The sequence below is a fragment of the Uloborus diversus genome, chromosome 8, assembly GCF_026930045.1.
Source record: "Uloborus diversus isolate 005 chromosome 8, Udiv.v.3.1, whole genome shotgun sequence".
Lineage (NCBI taxonomy): Eukaryota > Metazoa > Arthropoda > Arachnida > Araneae > Uloboridae > Uloborus > Uloborus diversus.
The window spans coordinates 136,361,133-136,386,574 of record NC_072738.1 but is presented as its reverse complement, the minus strand read 5'-3'; the positions used below and the strand labels follow the sequence as shown (position 1 = coordinate 136,386,574).

Here is a 25,442-nt window from a genome sequence, read left to right as displayed (position 1 = left end):
TTTTTTTCTTAATGCAAATTGCCTGAAGAGTTCAACTTCAAACGCTTCTCCAGTAAAATTTCATTTCTTCGTATAGTGGTACTCTTCTTCTCAATGAGTGATATAGAATAAGGTTTTACAAAAAAAAAAAAAAAAAAATACAGTGATGTAATGACACAGTAATTTTTCTTGCACGATACTTGAAATTAACTTTTTTTCCGTAATATTTTTCATAGTATCTCGACTTGAAAGTTTTTACAGGCTAGAAATATCCAAAAAGAAAAAAAAACTGTTGCTATCTCACTCTACCCACTCCTCCCCTAATATAATAATTTTCAAATGTTAAATTCACAAATTACTTAAGAATTCAAAAATTCAACTCCATTTGTTCCTCACCGATTAATTCCCATTCACCATTGGTGATGTAGGTGGACAAATCACCCCCTTCTTCGGAAGACAGCCTAAGGTCGATGTGGTTCCCATCGTATGTCCAGGACCCAAACTTCATGTTGCATTTTTGGTCATCGAAGGGGAACCACGTGATATCTATTTTACACGTGCTCTTGAAGATACCTGGAGGGATGTAGGTGCAGCTGCCGTTGTTTCGAACGACTACGTTCGTGTGGTAGGTGCCGTCAAACTTCTCGTCTGCGCTGCAAAAAAAGTGCACAATTACAATTCGCAATAACGTTTATGTGCAACTATCGTAAAACTTGTTCTTATTTGGCAATGCAAAGTCTGTTCTGTTAATTTTATATTAATTATTATTTTTCCACTAATGAAAAATGTTTTTTTATAAAATGAATGTTTTTAAAATTTAAAGTAAGCAGTAGCTCCAGACTTTTTTAAAGGCCAATGAAAACGATGAAAGGGCGTTATAAAAATGTGCATTACTTGATCAACAAAAATAATTCATATGAGGCAGTTATAAGCAAAGAAATGAAAGGCACAAAAGTAAAAATTTGGATTCTTTGGTGAAACTTTCTTCTGTTTTGGTGCAAGAGATAGTACCAGTAATCCCGCTAGGTGTTACTTTAAATCATAACGTTGAAAAAAAAATCAATGAAAGCCTACCTAGGACCGAAACTTTAAACGCGTTTTAGTAAAAACGTGAAAATTCCCACGTACATCCCTTTGCTTCTCACTGCCCTTTGCTTCTTATGAGGTAGCGAGAACCAAGGAATGTAAGTGCCAAACATGAAAATTTGGAGATAACCAGTGCAAATGGTAGGTGAACCTTGTAAATGCAAGAAAGGGTACTAGTAGCCCTTGTAGGTGCTGCAATGCGACGGGATTCAGAAACACTTTTAAAAGAAAGTCTGCTTGGGATTGAAACTTTATGTCCACTTATATCCTTTTGCTTTTAACTGCTTTCATATGTAGACTGGTTTTTTTTTTTCGACTTCAATGGAAAAAAGCATAACTTTTTTTTTTTTTTTTGTAACGCCATTCTCCAAAAAAAAAGTGATTTTGTGAAAAAAAAAGAAGAAAAAAAAACATGCTGGAATAAGTTTCGTAACATGCACTTTTAAAAATTACGTTGCTTGGGTACAACTCTGGCAAGAATTGGAACACTTACAGAGTCGCTATGAACAATAAACCAAGAAATAAGCGACGAAATAGAAATAAGAAATACCATTTATATTTAAAACATTTGCATGTAGAATATCTGACCTGTTATACATTAATACATCTGGCTTCCATATTCTCCAAGGAGGTATTCTAAGGTCCTTAACGCCGCCATATTCGCTTGCATTCCATCTCAAATTAACGTCTACCCATTCCTGCATTAAATAAACCATAAACACGTATTACTTATGGAAGGTATATATACGACTATATTTATGCAAAACATCCCTTTTAAGTTTTACACATCGCTTTGAGGACATGCCCAAGAAAGAGATTGCAAAATGAGAAAAATAAGAAAATGATACAAGCTTTAAACTATATAGTTCATAATTTATGTTTAACTATAAGCTAAGTTCTCAGTTAAATATTAAACAAACTAATAGCAAAAGCATTAGTTTGGTCTATTAAGATAATTAGCACTTTCAAAACGGATACTGATTATTTTATCTTTCGCTTCCAGCTTCGTTTATTAAATATTAAGACGTTAAATTTAAAAGATGCTTTCATATTTTAAAAACCACCAGTTTGGAAAACACTAGTTTAAGTGCAATGAACAATTTGTTAATTAGAAACAACATATCAATCACTTGGAGTAAAATTTTAAAATTGAAAACGTTACCGAATCTCGCTTGTTGAAAAACTGGCATGCTCTTTTTTTCGAAGCGAAAATCATTATTTTATGTACAGGTAGATCAAAATAATGGAAACATCTGTGAATAAAAGTGACATTTCAGACTGTACTTCGTAGGTAATAAAGAATAAAACTAGATGTCTGATTTTTTTTATTAGTAGCAATGTACATATTCAGGTAATATATGGTGGCTCGATTGATGTTCTGGAAGTCTTGATTTTTTTTCAAGCACGTGAAATGACCGATCTCTTAAATTTTAAAAGTGGCCAAATTGTTGGAGCACGTCTAGTTGTAGCAAGTGTAACTGAAACAGCTCTACTTTTTGGCGTTTCCAGAGGTACGGTATCTAAAGTCATGACAGCATACGCACAGAACGGTAAGACAAGCTCGGCAAAGCAAAATAGTAGGTGGAAAAAGAAGCTCAGTGAAAGAAACCGACGGGTATTGAAGCGGATTGTAGTGTGTAAAAAAACGAACAATAGCAGCAAAAGTGACCACAGTGCTCAATCACCATCTGGGTTCACCAGTGTGAGTGATTACAGTCAGAAGGCACCTTTATTATCAGAACATTTACAGCAGATTAGCGATTCCCAACACCAAACTACACTGTAAAAAAAAATCCGAAACGTTACTGAGTATTTCCATGTAACGTTTCAGGATTTCAATGGTTTTAATCCACTTCTTGGAAATATCAAGTATCATTGTCAAAAAGTTTCCTGAATTGCTACAAGTTGCACGAATGCAGACTTCTCTCTATTGAAAAAAATATTTTTAGCTCCCAGTTTAAAGATTAACTGATAGCATTTATAAGGTGTATTGGCTTCAGTTCAACTATGGCTTTTCCATGCTGGTTAAACTTCCGAAGGGGAGCGGATAAGTATGGATTACATAGCTTTGCAAGAATTGCAATCAAGTGAGATGCTTGATACGTACTTGCAATTATGGTTTAACTTTGGTCGTGGTTGCAATACTGCTTATGGAACGGTCTTAATAAACCACGAGGGTGACAAGCTGTTATGTTATCTTTACTTAAGATTACTCTGATATTATAGAGACACGACTGGCTTTAAAAAAAAAAGATTTCTGGATTTTTCAGGAAGGTTACGTTAAGTTTAGCGGAAAACGTTCCTGGTTTTTGCAAGATATGTTACTGGCAGAAATTGGGCACATCAGCTGCCCATTGTTTTCCAGGAACATTTCTGAATCGTTTTTACAGTGTAGTCTCAGTGTTTCCATTATTTTGATAACTACCTGTAGAATAGAGGCATACAGTGAAGCACCTTTTATACGTTTTTGAAGGGACTGCATGAAAAAAGCGTATTAATTAAAAATGTATAATAGGCATTCGTTAATATGTATTAGATTCGCCGAGGACGAATTAGAACAACGTATAACTGGTAATAACGTGTAAAAAAGAAATGTAAAAAAGGTGCTTCACTGAATTAGTTAATCACATAGGGTAAGTCTGGGTGATTATGAACAGACTTGATTTCTTTCAATTTGAACTTTGTTTGTACCCCTAATAAAATACAATTAAATGTTTTGACGGATTAGGCTCACTGTAAAAATTTTTTGAAAGGTTACTGGTTATTTCTGTGGAACGTCTCGGGATTTCACACGTTTTCACCTATTTCCCCGTAAAATCAAATATCTTCACAAAAAAGTTTCCTGAATCGCTACAAGTTGCACACGTGTAGGCTATTCACTGTTGTGGAAAATATTTTTAGCAACCAGTTTAAAGATTGCATGAGCGTGTTTATTAAGTGTATCGGCCTAAGGTTGCCTACGGTCAATACAGGTTGACTAAGCTCCTATTGAGAGCGAAAAAGGTCAATGGATAGCTACAGCTTTGCAAGGCAGAACTTGCAGGCAAGAGATATAGTCAATGGATAGCTACAGCTTTGCAAGGCAGAAATTGCAGGCAAGAGATATGGTTGGTTCCCTCTTGCATAGCTTTGGCCGTGGTCGCTCTGATTTTTATGGAGCATTCTTGGTAAATCAAGAAGGTTCTAATCAATAGCATTAAACCTACGTAATCTTCCTAGAAGGTTCTGGAGACATGACTGGGTTTAACAGGGGAGTTTTCGCATTTCTTCAGAAAGTTTCAGGGTTAATTTCAGAAAGGGTACTGACTTTTAGCGCAAAACGTTTCTGGTTTTTCCAAGATATGTTACTGGAAGAAGTTGGGCACATCAGCTGCCAATTATTTTCCAGGAACGTTTCTGAATTGTTTTTACAGTGATGAGTTTTTGATTTTACACTGTAAAAATGGTTCAGAAACGTTCCTAGAAAATAATAGGCAGCTGATGTGCCCAATTTCTGCCAGTAGCATATCTTGGAAAAACCAGGAACCTTTTCCGATAAAAATCAGTAATATTTCTGAAATCAACCGTGAAATTTTCTGAAGCATTGCGAAATCTCCCCTATTAAAGCCAGTTATTTCTCGATAACCTCCTAGGAGAATTAAGTAGGTTTAATGTAATTGATTACAACCTTCCTGATTTACCAAGAATGCTCCAGAAGAATTAGCGCAACCACGGTCAAAGTTGTTCAAGACAGAACCAAGCATACATCGCGCCTGGCAAGCTGTAGGTAGCTATTACATTGACGGTTGTCCCCCTCACTGGGAGACAGTCAAGCTGGACGAGCCGTAGTCGACTTTAGGGCGGTACACTTAATAAGAACGCTCATTTAATCTTTAAACTGGTTGCTAAAAATATTTTCTACAACGGTGGAGAGTCTGCATGCGTGCAACTTGTAGTGATTCAGGAAACCTTTTTGCAAGGATACTTGTTTTTACGGGGAAATAGGTAAAAATCTGTAAAACCCCAAGTCGTTCCACTGAAATAACCAGTAACGTTTCGGAATTTTGTTACAGTGTAAAAAAAAACTTTAAAAAAGAAGAGAAAACACCACCTCTTACCTTATTTACTTAGGCTATTAACCTTTTTGGCTACTGATACATTTCTTATTCAACTTGGTCGTTATTGTTATCGCGCTAGGCTTTCGCCGTTCGCGAATGATCGTACCATGACACACTGCAACTGTTTCCAATCTGTGAGCACCGGTAGCAGCGAAAAGATTAACAGTTGCACTGCAAATTCCCAGTACACATTGAAAACATGTTTAGAAAAAGTATTCCAGTTGCCTGGATATGCACTAAAGTTTATTCCGAAAGTGATCTGTTAAAAAGAAAGTGCGTGGAAATGTGCTCGACATCTGTTCTGAATGTCCGGAACAGATTTCTACTTAGACATGGTATTATTTTTAGTCATAATAATGTGCAAAATGATAAAACTAATTATCTATATTTTAACATTTCTCACTATTCTACAAAAAAAGAAAAAAAATGGGTCAAGTATCTCTAGTTTTCCCTAGAACAATAACATAACTTATCTCAAAAACTCAAGAACTTAATTCAACACAACTCAACAACTTCTGTATTTTTTGTTTGAAAAAAAATATGAATAGCTTGAAATTAGTCTTCTCAAAAATGGCTCGGGCTGCTCTAACAAAAAAATTACAAAAAATTCCAGATACTAATTATTATCAAGAATAGCCTATATTATTATTAAAAAAAAAACTTGTAGTTTGATTTATCTTTTACCAGGCATTATCCATTTACATACAAATACAGATCTAAAATTATTTTTATATATACAACGCATTTTTTAATAGAAGTTCATAGCAGCTCATTTCGCTAAATAAAACAGCGTATCAAAATATATTGATACAGGCGTCCCTCGGTAATGCACGGAACAAAATTTGCGATTATTATAAAAGGAATTCGATTCCATATTGAATTAAATACTACACGGATTCGATATTACACGTATAAAAGTCGAATTGAGTAGTACTACACGGTTTTATGTAACACAATTTAAAAATATAAAAAAACTTAAAGTCAGTTTTGTTTCAATTCACTGTTAACCCTTAACAGGGAAGGTGCGGTCTCACAGACCGCTCAAAAGTTCATCCCAGCACCCCAATTTTTATTTTTAGTCCGATTGAGTGGTTTTTCCCAATAACTTTTTGTTTTGTGACCTTGAACATATCCCTTGCTTATCAATATCTTTTGGCAAGTGCATCTGGTTGAAATTTCATTGCATTCTTTCGAAGCGGTCTGTGAAACTGTACCTCCCCATCAGTGCTAGAATTTTCGGCCGTAGCAGACATGGCTCTTCACGTTCGAACCGCAGATATAGGTTCATTTATTTTATCCGCGTGAAGCAGAAGAAGAAATGCAAAATATTCTAGATGAGGTTGACAATTGTTAGAAATGTTTACAAGGATGTTCTAAGGACAATAAAGGCTGAAATATTCTTAGAAATACGACGCAAAATACTAATAGATAAAGGGTTGTCAAAATTTTTCCGTAATCTCATCTAATCAATTTTCCGGTATTAAAATGTCTTGTATATAATTAACAGCTAAAATAAAATCATTAATTGCTAATAGAAATATTTTTATCACGAATATTAAATTATTTACTGCAACATATGATTTCTCTCGAAAAATCTTTAGCATTAGTTAAATTTCCTCGGTAAAGGTATATTTCAGTTCAGAATTAAAAAATATTTTTTGTCTTGCTAACAAAAGTACAAAAAATATTTAAGGGAATTTACATTAATTTATCTTAATTACACAATTTTAAAAAAAAAGAAATACAGTAGAGTGGTCTCTGAGACCTCACATCCCCTGTTATGTAATACTTTTTCACCTCTCCTGTTACGGGTTAAAGAAACAAAAAAAAAGAAGAAAGAAAGAAACTCATTGAACTTAATTCGGCAAACGATCAATAAAAAATGTAGCAATCGAATACCTCTATTTTATATTTTTGTTGTTGTTGCTCAAATAAACTTATGTTATGCAAGTATATAAATATAAACAAAATAATAATTTAAATAAATATATTTAAAAATTCCGTGTAACAGGGTTTCGATATAGAACTGTACAAATTAAACGTGTTATACGAGGGACACCTGTAACTGTCTATTTATGATGTCTGTCTTTGCACATTCCATATTCCTTTCATAGTGCACCTTCCTTTACATGCTGATTTCATTATTGTAGATCATTTGTATTCTTGCTGAACATTCTCTTTATCCATTATCGTGCAAAACAAAGAAGTAAATTGAGTCAAATTTTCTCACTTACAAAAGGTGGTATTTTAAAGTGATGCACACTACAATCGTGGAATGAGCCTGCTCAAAACAAATTGAAAATCTTCCATGCAAATAGAATGAAATTAAACGCTTCCCTGCTCTTTTGTCATTTCCATTTTGAACTCAATTTTGTATGTTCTCTGATTCCAAGTTAGATGGTTTTGCTGTCTTATGAATAATGAATGGTTTTCGACCGCAATTTGTCATTTTTTATTCTAACGATTTTTTTGTTCTGGTTACTATACAGAAAAAGAATATTGCTCAATCGTAATGAACAGGGATTTATTTAGTTGAGATGAAATCACTTTTGATTTTAAGGACTATTTGAAGAATCCAAATTGAGAAAAAAGGAAAGGAATCGCTTTGGTGTAAAGATATTTTTTAGGTATGAAAAACTAACAATATATTTAAAGTAAGACAAAACAACGTAAGCAGAAGCACAAATTTGTAAATGTAATTTACAAATTTGTGCTTCTGCTTACGTTGTTTTGTCTTACTTTACTGTTCAGCACAAAGGTATTTATTTATCTTAACAATATATTTATTCAAATACCAACTGCATCGATTCAAAATAAAAATAAACTGTTTCAGAGAAGTGTAACATTTAAAGTTTGTCAAGCACAATAATAATGTCTATCAAAAGCTGAAATCTAAATTACATTAAAAAAAAATATATTAAAGATTTTAACATTATGATTCTAAGTCAATACTTCGTTTTAAGAAAATATAATTGAAAATTAATTGCAAAATGTATCCTTATATATTATTTCTGTAGCCTGTTTTTGGTTTCTACGCGAGATTTTTCTCAATTCTTGATCGATTTCTTTGATTTACCCCTTATTTTAAAGCTTATCGTTCAGGCTACTGACAAAAAATAGACCCATGATCTAAAAATTGTTTTTTCGGGCAAAAAAACTTGTTTTAAAAAACCAGAATGAGGTTTTCGGTTAAATTTATAACTTTAACTTGCACTGTTACCAACAGAGCTGAATAACTTGATCGGCAGAGCGTTCAACTGGTAACCAGGAGAATGCGTGTCCGAGCCCACGTCCGGACAATCTGCATCAAAAAATTAGAAAAATATCGCGCATTGCATAAACAATGAATAACAAATATGAGGGAGTACATAAGGTAGAAACGCTCCTAGCTGTTATGAAAACTTGATGCAACACGAAGCTAAATTGATACTCAATCGTAAGGGTTTTTTTTTTTTTTTTTTTTTTTTTTTTTTTTTTTTGAGCTTTCGTTCCGGGAAGAAAATTAAAGCATAATGTAAGCGATAATATAAGTATCAGGTTTAAGATTTCAGACTACATTGGAATTGTTTTTTGTTCAGTAAAATATAATAAATCGTATGTTGAAATATATTCTTCTAATGAGTTTTTGACTCTTTGTACAAATAAATCAAATACTACCTCAATTTAAAGGGTAATATATATATTTTTCTTCTTTTCGCAAGAAAACAAATTTTTACTACACATTTTTACTACATTTGAAAAGCTACGCTTAAAAAAGAACTTAGTTTAAATTATTTTATATTTAACCGTGCTGTTAAATGATGAACACGTGCTGCCATCTAAGTTAAAACTGTTCAAACAGCCTGCGATAACAAATTGTAAAAGTTTTCAAAAATAAAAACACTTCTCGGCAAGAAAAAAAATTTAAAATTACCTGTGATTTTTTTTTTCGGTAGAGCGTTCAGCTATAAACTGTCTGAACTTCGGGCCAGCTCGGGCTGTCCGACATAATAGCAAATTTACAGTTAATATTACGCATTACATGTACTCATAACATACAGCAGATAACACACGTAATAAAATAAATGCAGTGCGAATGCTATTTAGTGTTTCGACTCCTTTATGCAGGCTACAGTTATCATTCAGATAAGTTGACTGCTAATCGAAGGGTGTTCTTCCCTTTTTTTTAAGCTTTGACTCCCTCCAGACCATCGAGCATAATGTAAGCATAAAAAAAGTATTAGACATACCTCAAGGGAATCCTTTTTGTGCAAAAAAACATTTTCATTGTATGCTGAAATGTAGATTTTTCTAAAAGCAGTGTTCGAACTTTTGTACAAATGAAAAAATACTACGCCAAATTAAAACTACGAGTTTCACCCAGTAAATCTTTAATTATTTATTCGAATACGATACAAAACATTAAAATTATTATCAACTTTATTAGTAAGAAATCATTTTCTACTCCTCTGCTTTCGGCCGAATAAAAAAACATTTTGTCTACGTTCGAAAAATTGCACTTAAAAAACGGACTCAGTTCAACTGGTTTTCGTTTTGAAATTTAAGTGTTCGGTTAAAAGAAAAACAAGTGCGGGCATCTAAGCCCTACAGGTTAAAGAAGCCGGCTATGAGAAATTGTTGACTATTCAAAAATAAAAACACTTATTTTCAATCGAATTTATTACTTCTCTAGAATTTTTGTTTCAATCGCTACGTGAGATCTTCCTCATTCTTTAATCGAATTAAATTTTTTACGAAAATTTTTAAATCGTATCATGCTGGCTAATGACATAGGCTAAAACATACTCTAGCTAAAACATAGACGCATAATCTTATTATATTTTTTTCGGCAAAAAGCTTTTTTGCTGTGTTATATTACGCATTCCTTCAATGAATAGCATTCGAAAAGGAAGGCTCAGTTGCTAGGTTTGTTGCAGCGTCGTACTGTTAATCAGAATGGCGCCAATTCGAATCCGTACCAATAGATATCTATTTAATGTTTCTTTTTTTTTTCCGTCAGATGCTCACATGGGCAGGACTGTATTTGCCACAACCTGTTTTTTCACATGCAAAATTACTGAATTTTCACATGTCACTCAACCACACTTTTAATGATATTTATATTTGCATTGAAAATACGTACAACCAAAAGGTGAGCGATGATCAAATTATTACAACGTTGTATTTAACGAGGTTTTGTTGCTGATGTCTTCAAATTACATGCCTTCTCTTGTGCGCTTACTTTTTTCGATTTTTCTTCGTAATAGTCTTTCTTTGAAATTTTTAAAGAGCGAAATGCCTTATGAAACGATTCGAAGTACAGTGCGGAGTTCCGCACGGGTCGACTAGTATAGGTATATTTTCTACATTTTGCAAGTGCTTATAGAAATAAATTCTTGAATTTGCAATAACAACTGTCCCGTTTACGCGTAGCTTTAAACATATGCGTGACTATGAATGTAATACACTGGCAAGTAAAATCTGATTAGTTGGATAATTTACTTTTTTTTTACGGAAGTCAAATTCGATTTTGATCATGTTCCTTTGCATCGCCGGAATTATCATGTCAATATCACTTAGTTTAGAAGCACAGACTATAAATATCATGAGGCCAAACCTTGCTGCGGTAGCTTAAGGCATATAAAATAGGATTAGACTTTACGTGTTTTGTGTGCTTTGGCGATGACAAAATGAGTTTGGTTACTAAATTGGGATTACTATATCTTGGTTACTAAATCTATATTTTGGCGAATTTCATGTTTTTTAACTCGATCGACTGTCATCGGATTTGCGTTTTTTTCCCCTTATTCAGCAAATTATTTTTTTTTCAAAGTTATATAATAGCTTGCTGCGAATGTTCGATTGCATTTTCTTCCATTAATTGAAAAATGTTAAAATTCAAAGTGTCCCACCTTGAAACTAACTTTAAAAAAATCTCAATGTAATAAAAAATATTCAAGCATTGCCATAAATTTACTTCAGTTTCCATGTAAGGATTTGCAATACTTAAGTTTAGCTTATTAGTTTTAAATACGTTTTCATACAAAGAAATATTAACAAAATTATATGCAACACATGCTCAAATAAAGAAGTTGCCAACATAAAAACTTAAAATGGCTATTGGTTAATTGCTCTAAAAGTTTTCCAAAGAGAGGTATTGCCATCAATTGAGAATTTTTCCAAATTTTTTGCTTCAAATTAATTTGATGATAACGTTCAGAATTTCCCTATTTGCGTTTTTGCCCTATCAGGCAAATACACAAATAGGGAAATTCTGAAAGGAAGTTGAAATAAGAAGCAATCGAAAGAGAATATTGAAACATTTTTTGAAACAAATGTTATTTGCCCTTTTGATCTAATAAGACATTTTAAAATTATGTTACAAGGAAGCCAAGTAGCTTTGTTTCATAAATGTATTAAAAGGATTTTTGAAGTCATAAAAACTATTTTAAAACGCTTATAAAACGTTTAAACTTTACGCGTGCTACCAGGGTATTCAACGTTTGAAACTTGAATCACTACTGCTCTGATACATTTATCTAATCCAGCGGTTATTAACCTTTTTTTTCACTACGAACTCCTTCCAACATCAGAAAGTAATTATCGAACCCCTTGTGCAATAAGTGTTTAGCAACAAGCCAAAAAAAAAAAGCCACACACACACACACACGAAGTTTCGAAGATTTTTTATAGTTTGATGTTGCTCAGTAGTTAATAACAGTAGTGAAAACATAATTCCAAAATTTTGTGCAAGCCTTGATACAAATTCAAATCATAGCTAGAAAATTAATGCAAAACAAATTCGATAAAAACCAAGCCCATTGGTTATTTTTTGTTGAGTTTCTGTCAACATTTTAAAGAATCAAAATGGAGCAGTTTTGAGTAAAGAAGCTCAAAGTTGAGCTTAAATATCCGACTTATAGTATTTCAATAGTTCAGCATTTAATTTGCTTCTGTATTTATCTCTGTATATTTTGAAAATCCTTTTTCACATACAAACGTATTCCAAAAGAGTTTAAAAAAAATCTTTAACCGACACAGCAACTCATTTCCTCTATAAAGCTGAAGGCAGAAGTAAATCAAAGAATCATGTTTAAAAATACTTTTGTCACCATTGTCTCAGATTAAAGAAATTATATTTTCCTAAGAGTAAAATTAAAACCTCTAAATTTATACCTACTTGAAAAGGACTCAAAATAGGTCTTCAAAGACCAACATTTGCATCCAAGAAGTATGGAATGGGCAACAGACAAATGAATAAATTATAGTAAAACGCGATTGAATTTCATCTAAAACAATCCTGTTAAAATTCCGCTATTACAATTTCATTTTTGCAAAACCCATTAAAATCTTTCGCGAGCCCCCAGAGGTTCGCGAACCTCCGGTTAGGAATCGATGACCTAAGCTGTCAATCTTGCAGATCATATTTCCAAAACAAATACAGTATATTCACAAACTTAGTTGATTCAGATCTTGTGTGAAAAACGTATAACATGGTTTCCATTACACTATATCAAGAAAAAAAATCATATTTGCATTACTTATGGTGTTACCTTATACCGAACAGAAGCAAAATCTTTCCTTTTGTTACAAAATTTAATTTGAAAATCTTCTGGATTTTTTTTTAATGAGCGAGATTGAATATTTAACCCAAAGCATATGCCGAAATGAATAAAGCTCCTTCAAAGGATCAATTCCAGAAAAAATTCGTCCGGTTGAATAAATCAATGCTGCTTCTTTAATTTCAAGAATATCCCAGCATTTGACAAGAGATCATGAAACTGCTGGTTTGACAGCTAAAATGAATTAAATATTTTGATTCTGTTACTTCTTTTAAAAATTGAAATGCCAGATTAAAATACATATCCTCTAGCTCAATAGGAGGAAAATCTATTAGATTCCATTCCAGTTTGAAAAGTGTTTAAGAAAAAGTATTAATGCAAAAGAATTGCTTTGATTTCAGCTTTAGAACTTATATGTAACTGATTGTTTTGTGTCTCAATTGTGCAATCGATAGTCTGTGAGTAATATAATTGCTATAGATTGGCATTAACAATGTGAAATGTTTTGTGATTTTTTGCCTCAGTTAGTGTAGAAGTCCAAGAATATTAATCGGATAAATCGTTGTATATGACAATTACTTTGATTTTAGCTTTGGACACTGTTTAAGTTTTTTTGCCTCAGTCATCGTGGACATCCAATAATATTAATCGGACCAATCGTTGTATGGTACAACTGCTTTGATATTAACTTCAGAGACTTATGTAACTAAGAAAAATAAATACCTTTGTGCTGAAAAAAGAAATAAAAAATAGCAACGTCAAAAAGCACAAATTGCAGATTACTACAGGCACGTGTTTTGCCGTTACAAGGAACGCCTTTTTCAATGCAAAAGGAATGAGTATATAGATGTTGACGTAGTTATTTCTTACTTTACTTATGTAACTGTTTGTTTTGAGTCAGAACTGTGCAATCGGTAATCTGTGGGTAAAATAATTGCTATAGTTTGGCATTAACAATGTGAAATATTTTTGTGATTTTTTTTTTGCCTCAAGTCGTCGTGGAAATTAAATAATATTAATCGGATCAATCATTGTATAGCACAGTTTATTGCAAAATGGAAGTTTCAATCTATGTGCAATACACTTATTATAATTAAGAATCAACCAGTGAAATATTTTATGATATTTGGCCTCAAACTACTTGAGATTCCAAGAATACAAATTGAGGGCAATCATTACAACAGTACAATTTATCGCGAAACGAAAGGTTTAACCGGTGTGTATCATTATTACTTAACTTGGGTATTTATATTTGCTTCAATCTTCTTGGGAGCTCAAGAATATTAATCAAACTAAACGTTGTACAGTATAACGTATCGGCAAATGAAAGTTTTTAATCTGTATGCAATAGAATTACTACAGTTGGTGTAGTTGGTCACATTAATAGTGCGAAATATTTTGTGACTTCAAGGCTCAATCTACTTGAAAATCCAAGAAAATTACTCAGATTAATCTTTATACGATAAAAAAAAACGCGAAATAAAAGTCACATTCGAGAACATTTATAGGCGTTATTTTATTTTGCAAGAAAATTTGCCTAATCCAAGTGAAAAAATTACATGAACTTGTTTTTGACGAATTAACGTTTTCTGCGATCAAAAACTGCCTAAAAGTTCCAATTCTATAAAATTTTAGTTTGTCTCCCTAACTCTTTTGATTAAATTAATTGCTTTATCAATATATTCCACACCTAAAATCCAGTACGTTTGTGAGTTTTTACACTAACAATGTTCTTTGAAATATTTTTCTTACGTACTCAAAAAAAAAAAAAAAAAAAAAAGCCAAATCCATACTTACCAAGTTTAACCAAACATTTGTTGTTATTATTTGACTTTTTTCTTCCTGCAAAATAATAAATTATTCTAATTATTAGACTGCTTTTGTCGGAATGAATGTACTATATATATAGCAATTGCATAAAGACTACGATATACATGGTATGATATGCGCACCCTGCAGCTCACATCGCTTTCCAGCGACGGTGATGCGTTTTTTGGCTTTAATCGCAACGCAGGTCAGTCGCCTCCCAGCTTTCGAAATGGCACCATTGGCCTAAACAGTAACCCTTATACGGTGATTCGTGACACATGCGATGTGGAAAGTTCGTCAGAGCAACTCAAAGTGATCAAATTTTGCTTCCGGTTTCCTCTCCAGACGTTTTCAATGCTTCAGCAGGAGTTTGGGACTAAATATCTGTTGTATTGGAAACTAGAAAAGTGGCATGAGGCCTTTTGTAAGGCCGAGAAGTGATGACTGACAAATCCCTGTCTGCACGCCCATCGTCAGCCCGTACTGCAACTAGTGTGTACATTTTTGAACACAAACTGGCGTTTGAGTCTCTACGAAGTTGCAAAAGCCCTGGACTTATCGGAGACAACGGTGCAAGGAATTGTTATGGAGGAGTTGCACATGCGGAAAGTCTGCACGAAACTTGTGCCGGGAGTTCTGACTGAAGAAGGTCCGAGTCAACGTTTCCGGGATGCCACAGCCTTCCTACAGTCCGGGCTCTTTGCCTCATGACTTCTCCTTGTTTCCACGTTTAAAATCAGCGCAAAAAAGAAAGCGTAAGACTCCATCGATGACATTCAAGCGTGTGTCAAGGCAAACTTGCAGATATCCCGGAACAGCACTTAAGGGATGCCTTTGAATCCTGGTAAACCTGCCTACATGCATTGCTGCTGGAGGTGCCTATTTTTCAAACCATTACTCAGTTGTGCCGATCAGCTCAATAAATCTGTCTTTTTAAACGAAGGCTCATTACATGAAGTACACCTCCAGCTCAGTCATTCCATCCGAGGACGGTGGAGCTGGCGGTGTACTTCATGAATTTCTGCCTTAGTCTTGGCTATAGGGCGGTAACTTACAGAAGGCTTATTACTTTTAGATCCTACCATGTAAAATTGCATTAAGAAAAATTAGATTCAAGAACTGAAAATGGATATTATACACAGTATCTATAAGGTTTTTTTCTGGAAAACCTGAAGGTATTTTAAATGTGCGAAGAAATTAGTCCGGTTTTTAATTTTTAGAGAAATTAAGTTTGTGAAGAATAATTATTGTCTAAAAAAAAAGAATGATGATTAGTACTTGGCGGTTCTCAATTTGTTTATTGGCTAAAGAATAGTAATATAGGTTTTATCACTATGCTTTAAAAAATCAAGAACGTTGAGGTATTTGTGTCAGATTTATGATATCGAACACTTCAAAGCACGTGATACATCAGTTTGAATAAGATGCATAGTTTGCCATGTCATTGATACATAGTGTACATAACATGTAACTGTTTTAAATCTGTAGCACCTTCATGTGTGGATATGTATTTTTATCCGATCTCTCATTCATATTTTCAGACAGAGCCTAAACATTTTAAACAGTTGGTACACTAAATTAACTAATACTAAGATAGCATTTATGTCGTATCAAAAACGTATCCGTGCTTCAAAGCACAGAATTCTGTAGATCTAGAGCATCCAGATTTTTTTTATGAAGTGGGGGGCTGGGAGTTATTACACCCCTGACATCCGTGAAAACTTACGTATTAAAATTGGTAGCCTAGGTTAAAACTCTGCCAAGGGAAGGTCAAGCGCAGCATCTGCCGAAATTAGTTTTTGAGATATTTGAAGAAACGTGTTTTGCAATAGGGAAATTAACAATAGGGAAAAGTTGGAATTTGACGCTTTTTTCGTAATCAGACCAAACTAAACAATTTTGGAAACCAAAAAGCAGGCTTGTACAATGAATCCAAAGTACAATAGATGATAAAAACGCAAAAAATGAAAACTGAAGAATTTGCAGATACTGCGTTTTACCTTCCCAATGCCAACTGCTCTGCAGACTTCCGTGTATTGTAATAAAACATAGTTACGAACCCAAACTATTGGAAAATTCTACTGAACTACTAGGTTGAAACGCCACATTTTATCAACATAAGCTTCACTTAGCAGTTTCTCGCGTAATTTGGCACCAAATATGAAGAAAGCTAGCTGCTATATCTCGCCAAACCTAAATACAGACTGCTTTGTTAACTGTTATCAAAGCAAGATAAACATCTTGCAAGAAGGAAAGTAATTTATTTTTAAAAAAAATAATGGAAGAAACGCCAAAATTACGAAACTTTAGGCACATAAAAACAGAAGAATAACATCTATTAACAAAATTAGAATTACAAAAATGTGGTACAACTAGCATTTTATGAGCTAGGAATCAAAACTTTTAGTTCCGCTCAAATGAAATAATTTCTGATGGCAAAGCGTCTGTACACATAATGAATATTCATTATAGAGTTTGGATTGGATTGTAAAAGAGTATTTTTACTACTTTCACTATTTCAGGAATTACTTCCATCAAACAAAATCAATGAGAATACACAAATTTCAAAAGGAGGTTGATAAAAAAATCATCTCTAATGAATTTGAAACCGAAACATTTACCCGCTAGATTTTTCACAATCAACTTTAGACAAGAAATCCAGCACACATTATCTAGCACCCAGAACCTGGCATTCATTTACATCATCTTGAAAATTCGTGATGGCAAAAAACATTATTTGAATTCAAAATGTCAAAATTTAAATTGGTGTTAGGGACTAGCTGCTTGATGCTGCCATGCTCTAGTAGATGAATGTTGTGTGCAGGATGCTGGATGTTCTTTTTTTTTTAATATACAGAGATTCTTTTTTCTTTTTTCATGTCATTTCTTATTTTCTTATTTTTTTAAGCAATGACGAATTGTTTATTACTGTCACATGATCGCAATTGACGTTCCTTTGATTTCTGGATTCAGACTTGTGCCAGCCTCAATGGTTCCAGCAGGTGCAGTTTAACTCCTGATAGTCCTAGACCTCCACCAGCAGTACTGTCCACTCCTTCCGCTATTTCTGGACAATGGTATCCTTGTCCTCCACCCACACGCAAACACAAGCTCATACACACGCACTCACGCGTCTACACCAACATGCCTGCACCACACTCCTATACCCCCACACACTTGCGTCTACACATCTACACGTCTACGCACATGCACATACACTCGTCTACGCATATGCACACACACACACACGTCTACGCATATGCAAGCATGCACACGTCTACGTACATGCACACGCACACACACGTCTATACACATGCACTCACACACACACACGTTTACGCACGTGAACACACAAACACGTCTACGCACGCACACATACACACACACGAAAACATACACACTAGAGGAGGTGCCTACATCCTAGAGACGCACGCCAGTACACATACATAAGCATCTACACAAACGCACACAGACAAGCCTACACAAACACATACTACCGCCTACACATGCACACATGCCTGCACACACATCCACGCTTGCCACTGCCCAGGAGGAGGGACATGCTCGCGAAGATTTGTTGTGTACTGGATGCTTTTGATTGTGTAAAGTCGCGTCGGTTATAAACTGTCGATTCAGTGGGACAGAAGCCATTCGTAGAAACAAGAAACTCAACGAGTAGGGTACTCTTGCAACTCGTGATTGCGAAAAGCATAATTTGAATTCAAAATGTCAAAATTCAAATTATTATCTTTTTTTTCTTCTGTTTTTTTTTCTTTTTTTAAGTTTCTTTCTTTCTTTTCAATTTTCGCACAACAGTGGCTTTTTATGTGCCATTTACGTTTATTTTTCCTGTTTTATAATTAAAGAAACAAAGAAATTTAAGAAAGTGTAGAGTAGTGTTTACCATGTTTACCGTTTTAAAGGGAGTTCAGTAAAAAAAGAACGTAATATTGGAGCGGTTTACTGGTGTAATGCCGGCTACATTTGAATTTTTATTGATTTAAATAATTATAAAATTTAAACAAACAAGTTAACAGTGAACTTGCAAATAAATTCTAGAAGACTTCCATGATTTTAGTTTCGTCTTTCATGATTTATAGTTTTGAAACAAAGTTTACGAAACTGTTGCAATTTTGACGAACATGGAATTAATAAATGGAATTTTCACGTGGTTGCCAAAACTAGAATAATAAATATGACAATAATAATAACAAAAAGAATAATAAGAATAATGATACTAATACAAAGTCCAGTCACATTAATGTGACCACCACGTACTTTCCACGTCAGAGTTAAATAACCAATCACAGAAGGCAGGTGGCAGCACAGTGCAGTTGAGCGTATATAAAGGGTGTGCGAGAGCTTCGGAAAACATTTCAATCGTTGGCGTAATGCAGAAACGAAGCGATTTATCCGACGTCCAAAAGGGCATGATCATTGGCTTTCGGGCCAAGGGTGGAAGCATTTCCGAAACGGCTGAGTTTGTGAACTGTTCGCGTGCCGCCGTGGTAAAAGTGTACCGTGTATGGCAAAATGGGACTGTCCAAAATCAGCGACGTGGCAAATGTGGTGCACCACGGGCCATAGATGACAGAGGCGAACGACGGTTGCGGAGATGCGTTCGGGCAGATAGACGGGCTACCGTTGAGCAACTGACCACCAAAACGAACCAAGGGGCTACCAAAAGTGTCTCCCAAACTACTATTCAGCTAACATTGCTGCGTTTGGGCGTCCGAAGCAGACGCCTCGTTCGTGCACCTATGCTGACTGCTGTTCATCGACGACGAAGGCTAGAATTTGCACGCCAGTACATCAGCTGGACGTAAACTGAGTGGCGACAGGTAGCATTTTCAGATAAATCGCGTTTTATGCTCCATCGGACAGATGGACGTTGGCGTATAAGGCGTGAAACCTTTGAAAGGAACCACCCTGCAACCATTGCCGGAACGGTCCAAGCTGGAGGCGGGAGCATTATGGTCTGGGGAATGTTTTTCTGGCATTCTCTGGGTTCACTGATCATTGTGGAAGGCACGATGGATCAATACAAGTACGCATCTGTCCTTGCGGACCATGTCCACCCCTACATGCGCATTGTTTTTCCTCAGGATGATGGCATCTTCCAGCAGGACAATGCGAGGTGCCATACAGCTGCCAGTGTGCGTGCGTAATTCGAAGAGCGCCAGGATGAGTTTACCGTCCTTCCCTGGCCAGCAAACTCACCTGACTTAAACCCAATCGAGCATCTGTGGGACCATCTCGATCGAGTTGTTCGCGCCATGGATCCTCAACCGCGTAATCTACAGCAGCTGGCCACGGCATTAGAGTCGGCATGGCTCAACATCCCAGAGAACACCTTCAGGGACCTAAGTGACTCTCTTCCTGCACGTCTCGAAGCAGTCCGCTCTGCGAAAGGTGGTTATTCTGGCTTTTGACAGATGGTCACATTAATGTGACTGGACTGTGTAGTAATAACAATAATAATAATAATTATTATTATTATAATTATAATAATAATAATAATTATTATAATTATAATAATAATAATAATAATAGTATAATTGCTAACACTTACTACATCTATTATTTGCTGCAAAGTAAGACCAAAACTCAATAATAAAGGCTCTGACTCGTTGGCAACTGGTCTTTCAAGGACGTTGTACGTTGTCAATAAGTCGTGCAGTAAGCGCTTTTCATGGGGCCCTTGCATTGATTCTGAAAAATTAAAAAGATATCGATCTACATTTGAGTTTCATCGCACCTCAATCAAGTAATATATTTATGCAGATTTCAAAAACGCTTAATAAATTTCCAAAACGAAAACGAACGGATAAAAAGTAAGCAGTTGTAAAGAAGGCTAAAGAAAGAATAAATATCAGATCCAAAAGGTATGCATCCGTTAGGTATTTTTTTTTAAATTTAAACATAAAAAGTTAGCATATCAATTAACAACCATATTTTTAAAGTGTTTAAATAAAACGTAAGCTCTTACTTTAGCTATCTATGCATAATCCTTTTTAACCGACTTCAAAAAAGGAGGTTATGATTTTGTCTGCGGCTAATTATGTATGTGCGGTTTATTACGTATGTTTCGTTAGTATGTATGCGGCTTATTATGTATGTCGTTTTTATAACTCCAAGAATACTGGAAAGATTTGAAAAATTCTTTTGTTATTTGGAAGGATATACTTTCCTGATGGTCCCATGTTAATTTTTTTCTGGATCTGATGAGGGGTCTTGGAGAAATCTAAGAAAATTTAAATTTCATTTTGAAATATATTTAGTGTTCAATTCAAAGGGAGTTGAAGACAAAAATCTTTCCCTTTGACGATTAAATTTATATTCCTTAATAATTATATCGTAACTGGTGCCCAATTTCTGAAATTTGACAAGTATTCTGAATTTAATATTTTATGACGCCGTCAGTTTAATTTACAGTTATGGCAATACTAATTAACAGACTTCGGAAATTTTTTTTATGTACTATGCTCCACGATTACTAGAAGACGCCTGGACCGATTAGGAAAATTATTTTTCTGTTTAAAACTGCATACTTCTCCCAGTCGTCTAATGGTCTTCAAGTCCGGGTATGAGGGATCCTGGAGAAATCGAGGGAACTCGTCAAATTTCATACTCGTGCTTTGTTGTTTGTAAATTCATAGCGTCTCAATAAAGAAAATGATTTTTATGGTTTTTTTTTTGTTTTTTGTTTAATGGATAGGAGTGAAAACTAACTTAGGTTCCAAACATTGCTACCTTGCTTCACCATTGTTGTTCTTTAGAAAAAAGTTATGGGCAAAAAACAATAAACTTCATTTAATTTCAACTAAACGATCTAACATAAAATCCATTGTTAAAGAAAGTGCCATAAAATAAAGGTACTTTCTTTATTTAATATTAAAGAAAGTACCATGAAACATTAATATTAATCAGGGGTGCTCCCTTGAAGGGGGTGTTTGAGGGGTATTTTTCCTTTTTAGGGGGGCTGTTGCTTTAGGGGAGAACCCCCTTCCTAAATATTTCCCCTGTCTTAATCATTAGCAGTCATATCGAAAAATTTGAAAACAGTCTCCTCTGAAGCGAACAGGAAATTCATTTAATATCATTGTTCTAGTAATATTTTGATCTTCATATGTACAACATCACAGTAGATACTCTGTTTCTAGTGTGGTATTGATCTATAACGGAGCCAAGTAAAGAGAAATGTGACTTTTTTCACGAGTTACGGGACACGTATTATTGTGAAATATATAATAGTTAGGAAAACCCTTGATATTTAAATGGTTCTAATTAAATTAGCGCAGAAATAAATCCTTGAGAGGATTTATTTTTTGTTTTATATTATTATTAACAAAGATCAGTATTTAGCTCATCGTATAGAATGTTATGCGCGCTAAGATTTTTACTTTTTTTAACCGAATTCAAAAAAGATGTTCTCAATTCGTCGGAGTATTTTTATGTATGTCTCCCGTAAACTCAAACACGCATAGAACAATTTGGATTTTTTTTCTCGTTTGAAAAGGTATATACTTGTGATCCCATGGTCATCAGGTCAGCATCTGAAGATAGGATGCTTGAAAAATCAAGAAAACTCTTTAAGTTTTATGGGCAAAGTTTAAAGGATTTATGTTCTTTTTAGTGACTCGTGAATTTGTTTTCGGAAAGCATATTTTGATAAAATTAAACTAATGATGAAGACAGTTTTCTTTGTAAATAAGTGCGCATTTGAAAAAGCATTTCTTCACAGACATCGTATATAACTAGATAGGGATATAAATAACTCATCGTATAGTAATTAAAATCGGAGTTTATTTTATAATTAGGTCTTTAGTTGATGTTTGTACTGGAATAGTAAAACAAATTTGATTTATACGTGTAGGTAGTAAATCGGGTGGAAGTAGACCAATTTTTTTTTTAATTTTTTTTTTTACTTAGTTCCTTTTTTTTAACGTTTTTCCAACACTGACACATGTACACTGTTTTAGAATACTCCGTACACTATAAAAACAATTCAGAAGCACTCTTGGATAATAATGGGCACCCTATATGCACAATTTCTATAAGTACTATATCTTGCAAAAAACAAATATTTTTCGTTAAGTTTAGTAACCCTCCTGAAATTACCCTGAAATCTTTCTGAAGAATTCAGTAATATCCCCGGTTCAGTAATATCCTCGGCTACGCCCGACAATAATAGTCGTAACAATATTTATTGTAATATCAAAGTATCATATTGATTTATTTTAACGACTGCAAGATAAAGAAATTTGCTAACCCTTTGAGAATCATAAGACATGCATAGAATGTGCACTGTAAAAAAAAATTGTCATTTTACCAGTAATAATGGATGTAATGTTACACGAGTTCAGAAATGTGTAGCATCATTGTTTTAAAAACACAAATTGTTGGAGGAACCGTGCACCATGGTTTCAATAGGTTTCAAAGATCATGCGTAAAGTTCAGAGTTCGCGCAGAACAGGTAAACTCTTATTAGGAAAACGAATGCCGTCCTTGGTGGCGAGCGGTAAAAGTTCTTGCTGTGTGACTTGTCTGAGAATCGCATTCTGGGTTCGGACACCACTCAGGTCATTTCCTCTCTTAGTGCAGTACAGATATCTTGTTTGTGCATTAAAATAAATAAATAAATAATTGGTGTATATTGGTTGGTTAAAAAGCATGAAATTTATAGAACAGTCATATGAAAACTTAATTTTTGCTTATGTGGAACTTTTCAAGCAATTTCTCTGTAAGCAAACAGAAAACTCCGGTCCAACCTCACACAGAAAGAAGTGAGACGTTACGCTATAGTTACATTACCATGGTGTGACCATCCACAAGCGATGTGTAACTTTACACCAGTTATATCAGTTACTAGTGGTACCCGCACCGCTTTGCCCGTATTAGAAAATTAAAAGGTCTTTTGGTTCGCCTGTATATTTACAAATAATGTATGGTGAATTTCTCGCCAATTGGCTTCCAATGTTACGGTTCCTCGTTATAATAACTTGGTAATTTATTCATCCATCTTATGATAATTTTGCTCGGAAAAATGTTCTTAAAATTGGAATAGAAAAAGAACAAAATCGAATTTTCGAAAAAATGCTTCGAAGTGAACACCCTCATGCTACAAACTAATCGTGTACCAAATTTCATGAAAATCGGCCGAACAGTCTAGGCGCCATGCGCGTCACAGAGATCCTGACGACAGACAGACAGAGATCCGGACAGAGAGGCTTTATTATTAGTAAAGAAGAGAAAGAAATTACTCCAAAGCTGTGCAGGCACCAATTTTGTGAAGTAAGTCTACAGAAAATGTTTTACAGTGTAGAAGTCTGAGGAGTTAAAAATCAACAAATTATGTTTGTAGTATACTTGGGTATATAGCACAAAAAGTTTAACTTTTGTCAGCCGTTATCGTTCTAACAAAGAAAGAAATCACTTCGCAAGTAAACCCAAATGTGTTTCCACAATCTGTGTTCAAATGTGGCTCTGATCTAAACTCAAATGTGATCCCAAATTTAAATTTAACAAATTAATCTGAGCAGAGTGCATTCAGTACACTTTTGAAGCAGAAAGAAAAGGCCAACGATTATTTATTTTCTTTCTTGTAACTACATACGTTCTTTTTTCTGTCTTTTTTTTTCTTTCTGAGGAGTGAGGTAAAGATGCCACATATCACTATATCGCCTCTTTCAAAGAGAGCACTATCCTTTAGAAACTGTTATGAACATAATTTACATTTTAACAAAAATGATCGACAAACTAGAAAATGTTTCTGCCGTCAAAGCATTAAAACACAACACACTAGAGCTAAGAACAGTCAACTGCACCTGCATTTTGCGTGATATGTAACTTTGAGTAATATGAATCTCTTAAAAATATATTTAATTCATACAAAACGTTATTTTTCAAATAAAAGCCTTTAAGTGGAAAATCTAAGAAATGCACAATGATAATCTTTCGCTTTTGTTTGGTTTTCTCATTATTTTGGACACAAAGAATTTCTCTAAAGCGTGTACAAACTGAATAGTAGTTTTGGAAATGCTAACAACATCCTGTTTCGTTTTTCTCTAGTTATTACATTTCTGCACATAATTTTAGAATGCAGTTAAAGTGTTTTAATTGTTTGTAATTACGTATAGTTCTATTTCGCTTTCGCCACAATGTTTGCTGCGGAAATTTACTGCTGGAAGAAAATATGCGCGTGTAATTTTTAAAATTTACTATTGTCTGCCTTTGTGCTGTAATTTCATAGGTTTAGGTTCCCCTAGTTTCAGGCCCAAAACTAAAGACAACTTGCATAATCAATAAAATATTCCGTAAATAGAATGAACATTTAGTTGCAAACTGTTCTAAAAGGAGAGACATGAGACGGAGCTCAAAAAATGCTCTCAAAGGCTTTCCCACAAATGTTGAAATAGTGTGTTTAGAAGTGTTTTGGGAAATGTAGCAAAAAGTACACTTTAAAGTATCTCAAAAAATAGGACAGGTGCCCATGATAAAAAAAGGCCTGGTGATTTGAAATGTATACAAAATGGTTGTTATAATAGATAATAGCTTCCTTCCAGTTTGTGTGTGTTGAATTTCTCTACTACGAGCTCAGATTGTTCAGACATTCAAAATTAAGTACTATTGCAATGTGAAATTGCAAATAAAAGACGTGCTAATATGTAAAAGCAACAAATATGTACCTCAGAGCAAGACCGATAAAAATATTGATTTTCCGTTTAAAGGGCATTGTATCTCGTTGCCTATTCAGTATCGAGCCTTGTGAACATACACTGTAAAAAAAAATACGAAACGTTACTGATTATTTCCGTGTAACGTATCGGGATTTCAACGTTTTTCATCCACTTCCTGGAAAAATCAAGGATACTTTGTCAAAATTTTCCTGAATTGCTACAAGTTACACGAATGCAGACTTCTCATCGTT

General features: G+C 34.3%; 1 protein-coding gene across 1 annotated transcript in view; it reads right to left on the bottom strand.

Annotated features, from left to right (window-relative positions):
- LOC129227946 (neuronal acetylcholine receptor subunit alpha-7-like) overlaps positions 1-20,216 on the bottom strand; it is a 42,166-nt gene extending 21,950 nt beyond the window's left edge. The window contains exons 1-3 of the mRNA XM_054862568.1: positions 20,085-20,216; positions 1,654-1,763; positions 376-632 (exon numbers count right to left, since the gene is read on the bottom strand). Of these exons, the coding sequence (XP_054718543.1) occupies positions 376-632; positions 1,654-1,664 (268 nt within the window). The 5' untranslated portion in view covers positions 1,665-1,763; positions 20,085-20,216. The remainder of the gene's footprint in view (positions 1-375; positions 633-1,653; positions 1,764-20,084) is intronic.
- Positions 20,217-25,442: the final 5,226 nt, after the last annotated feature.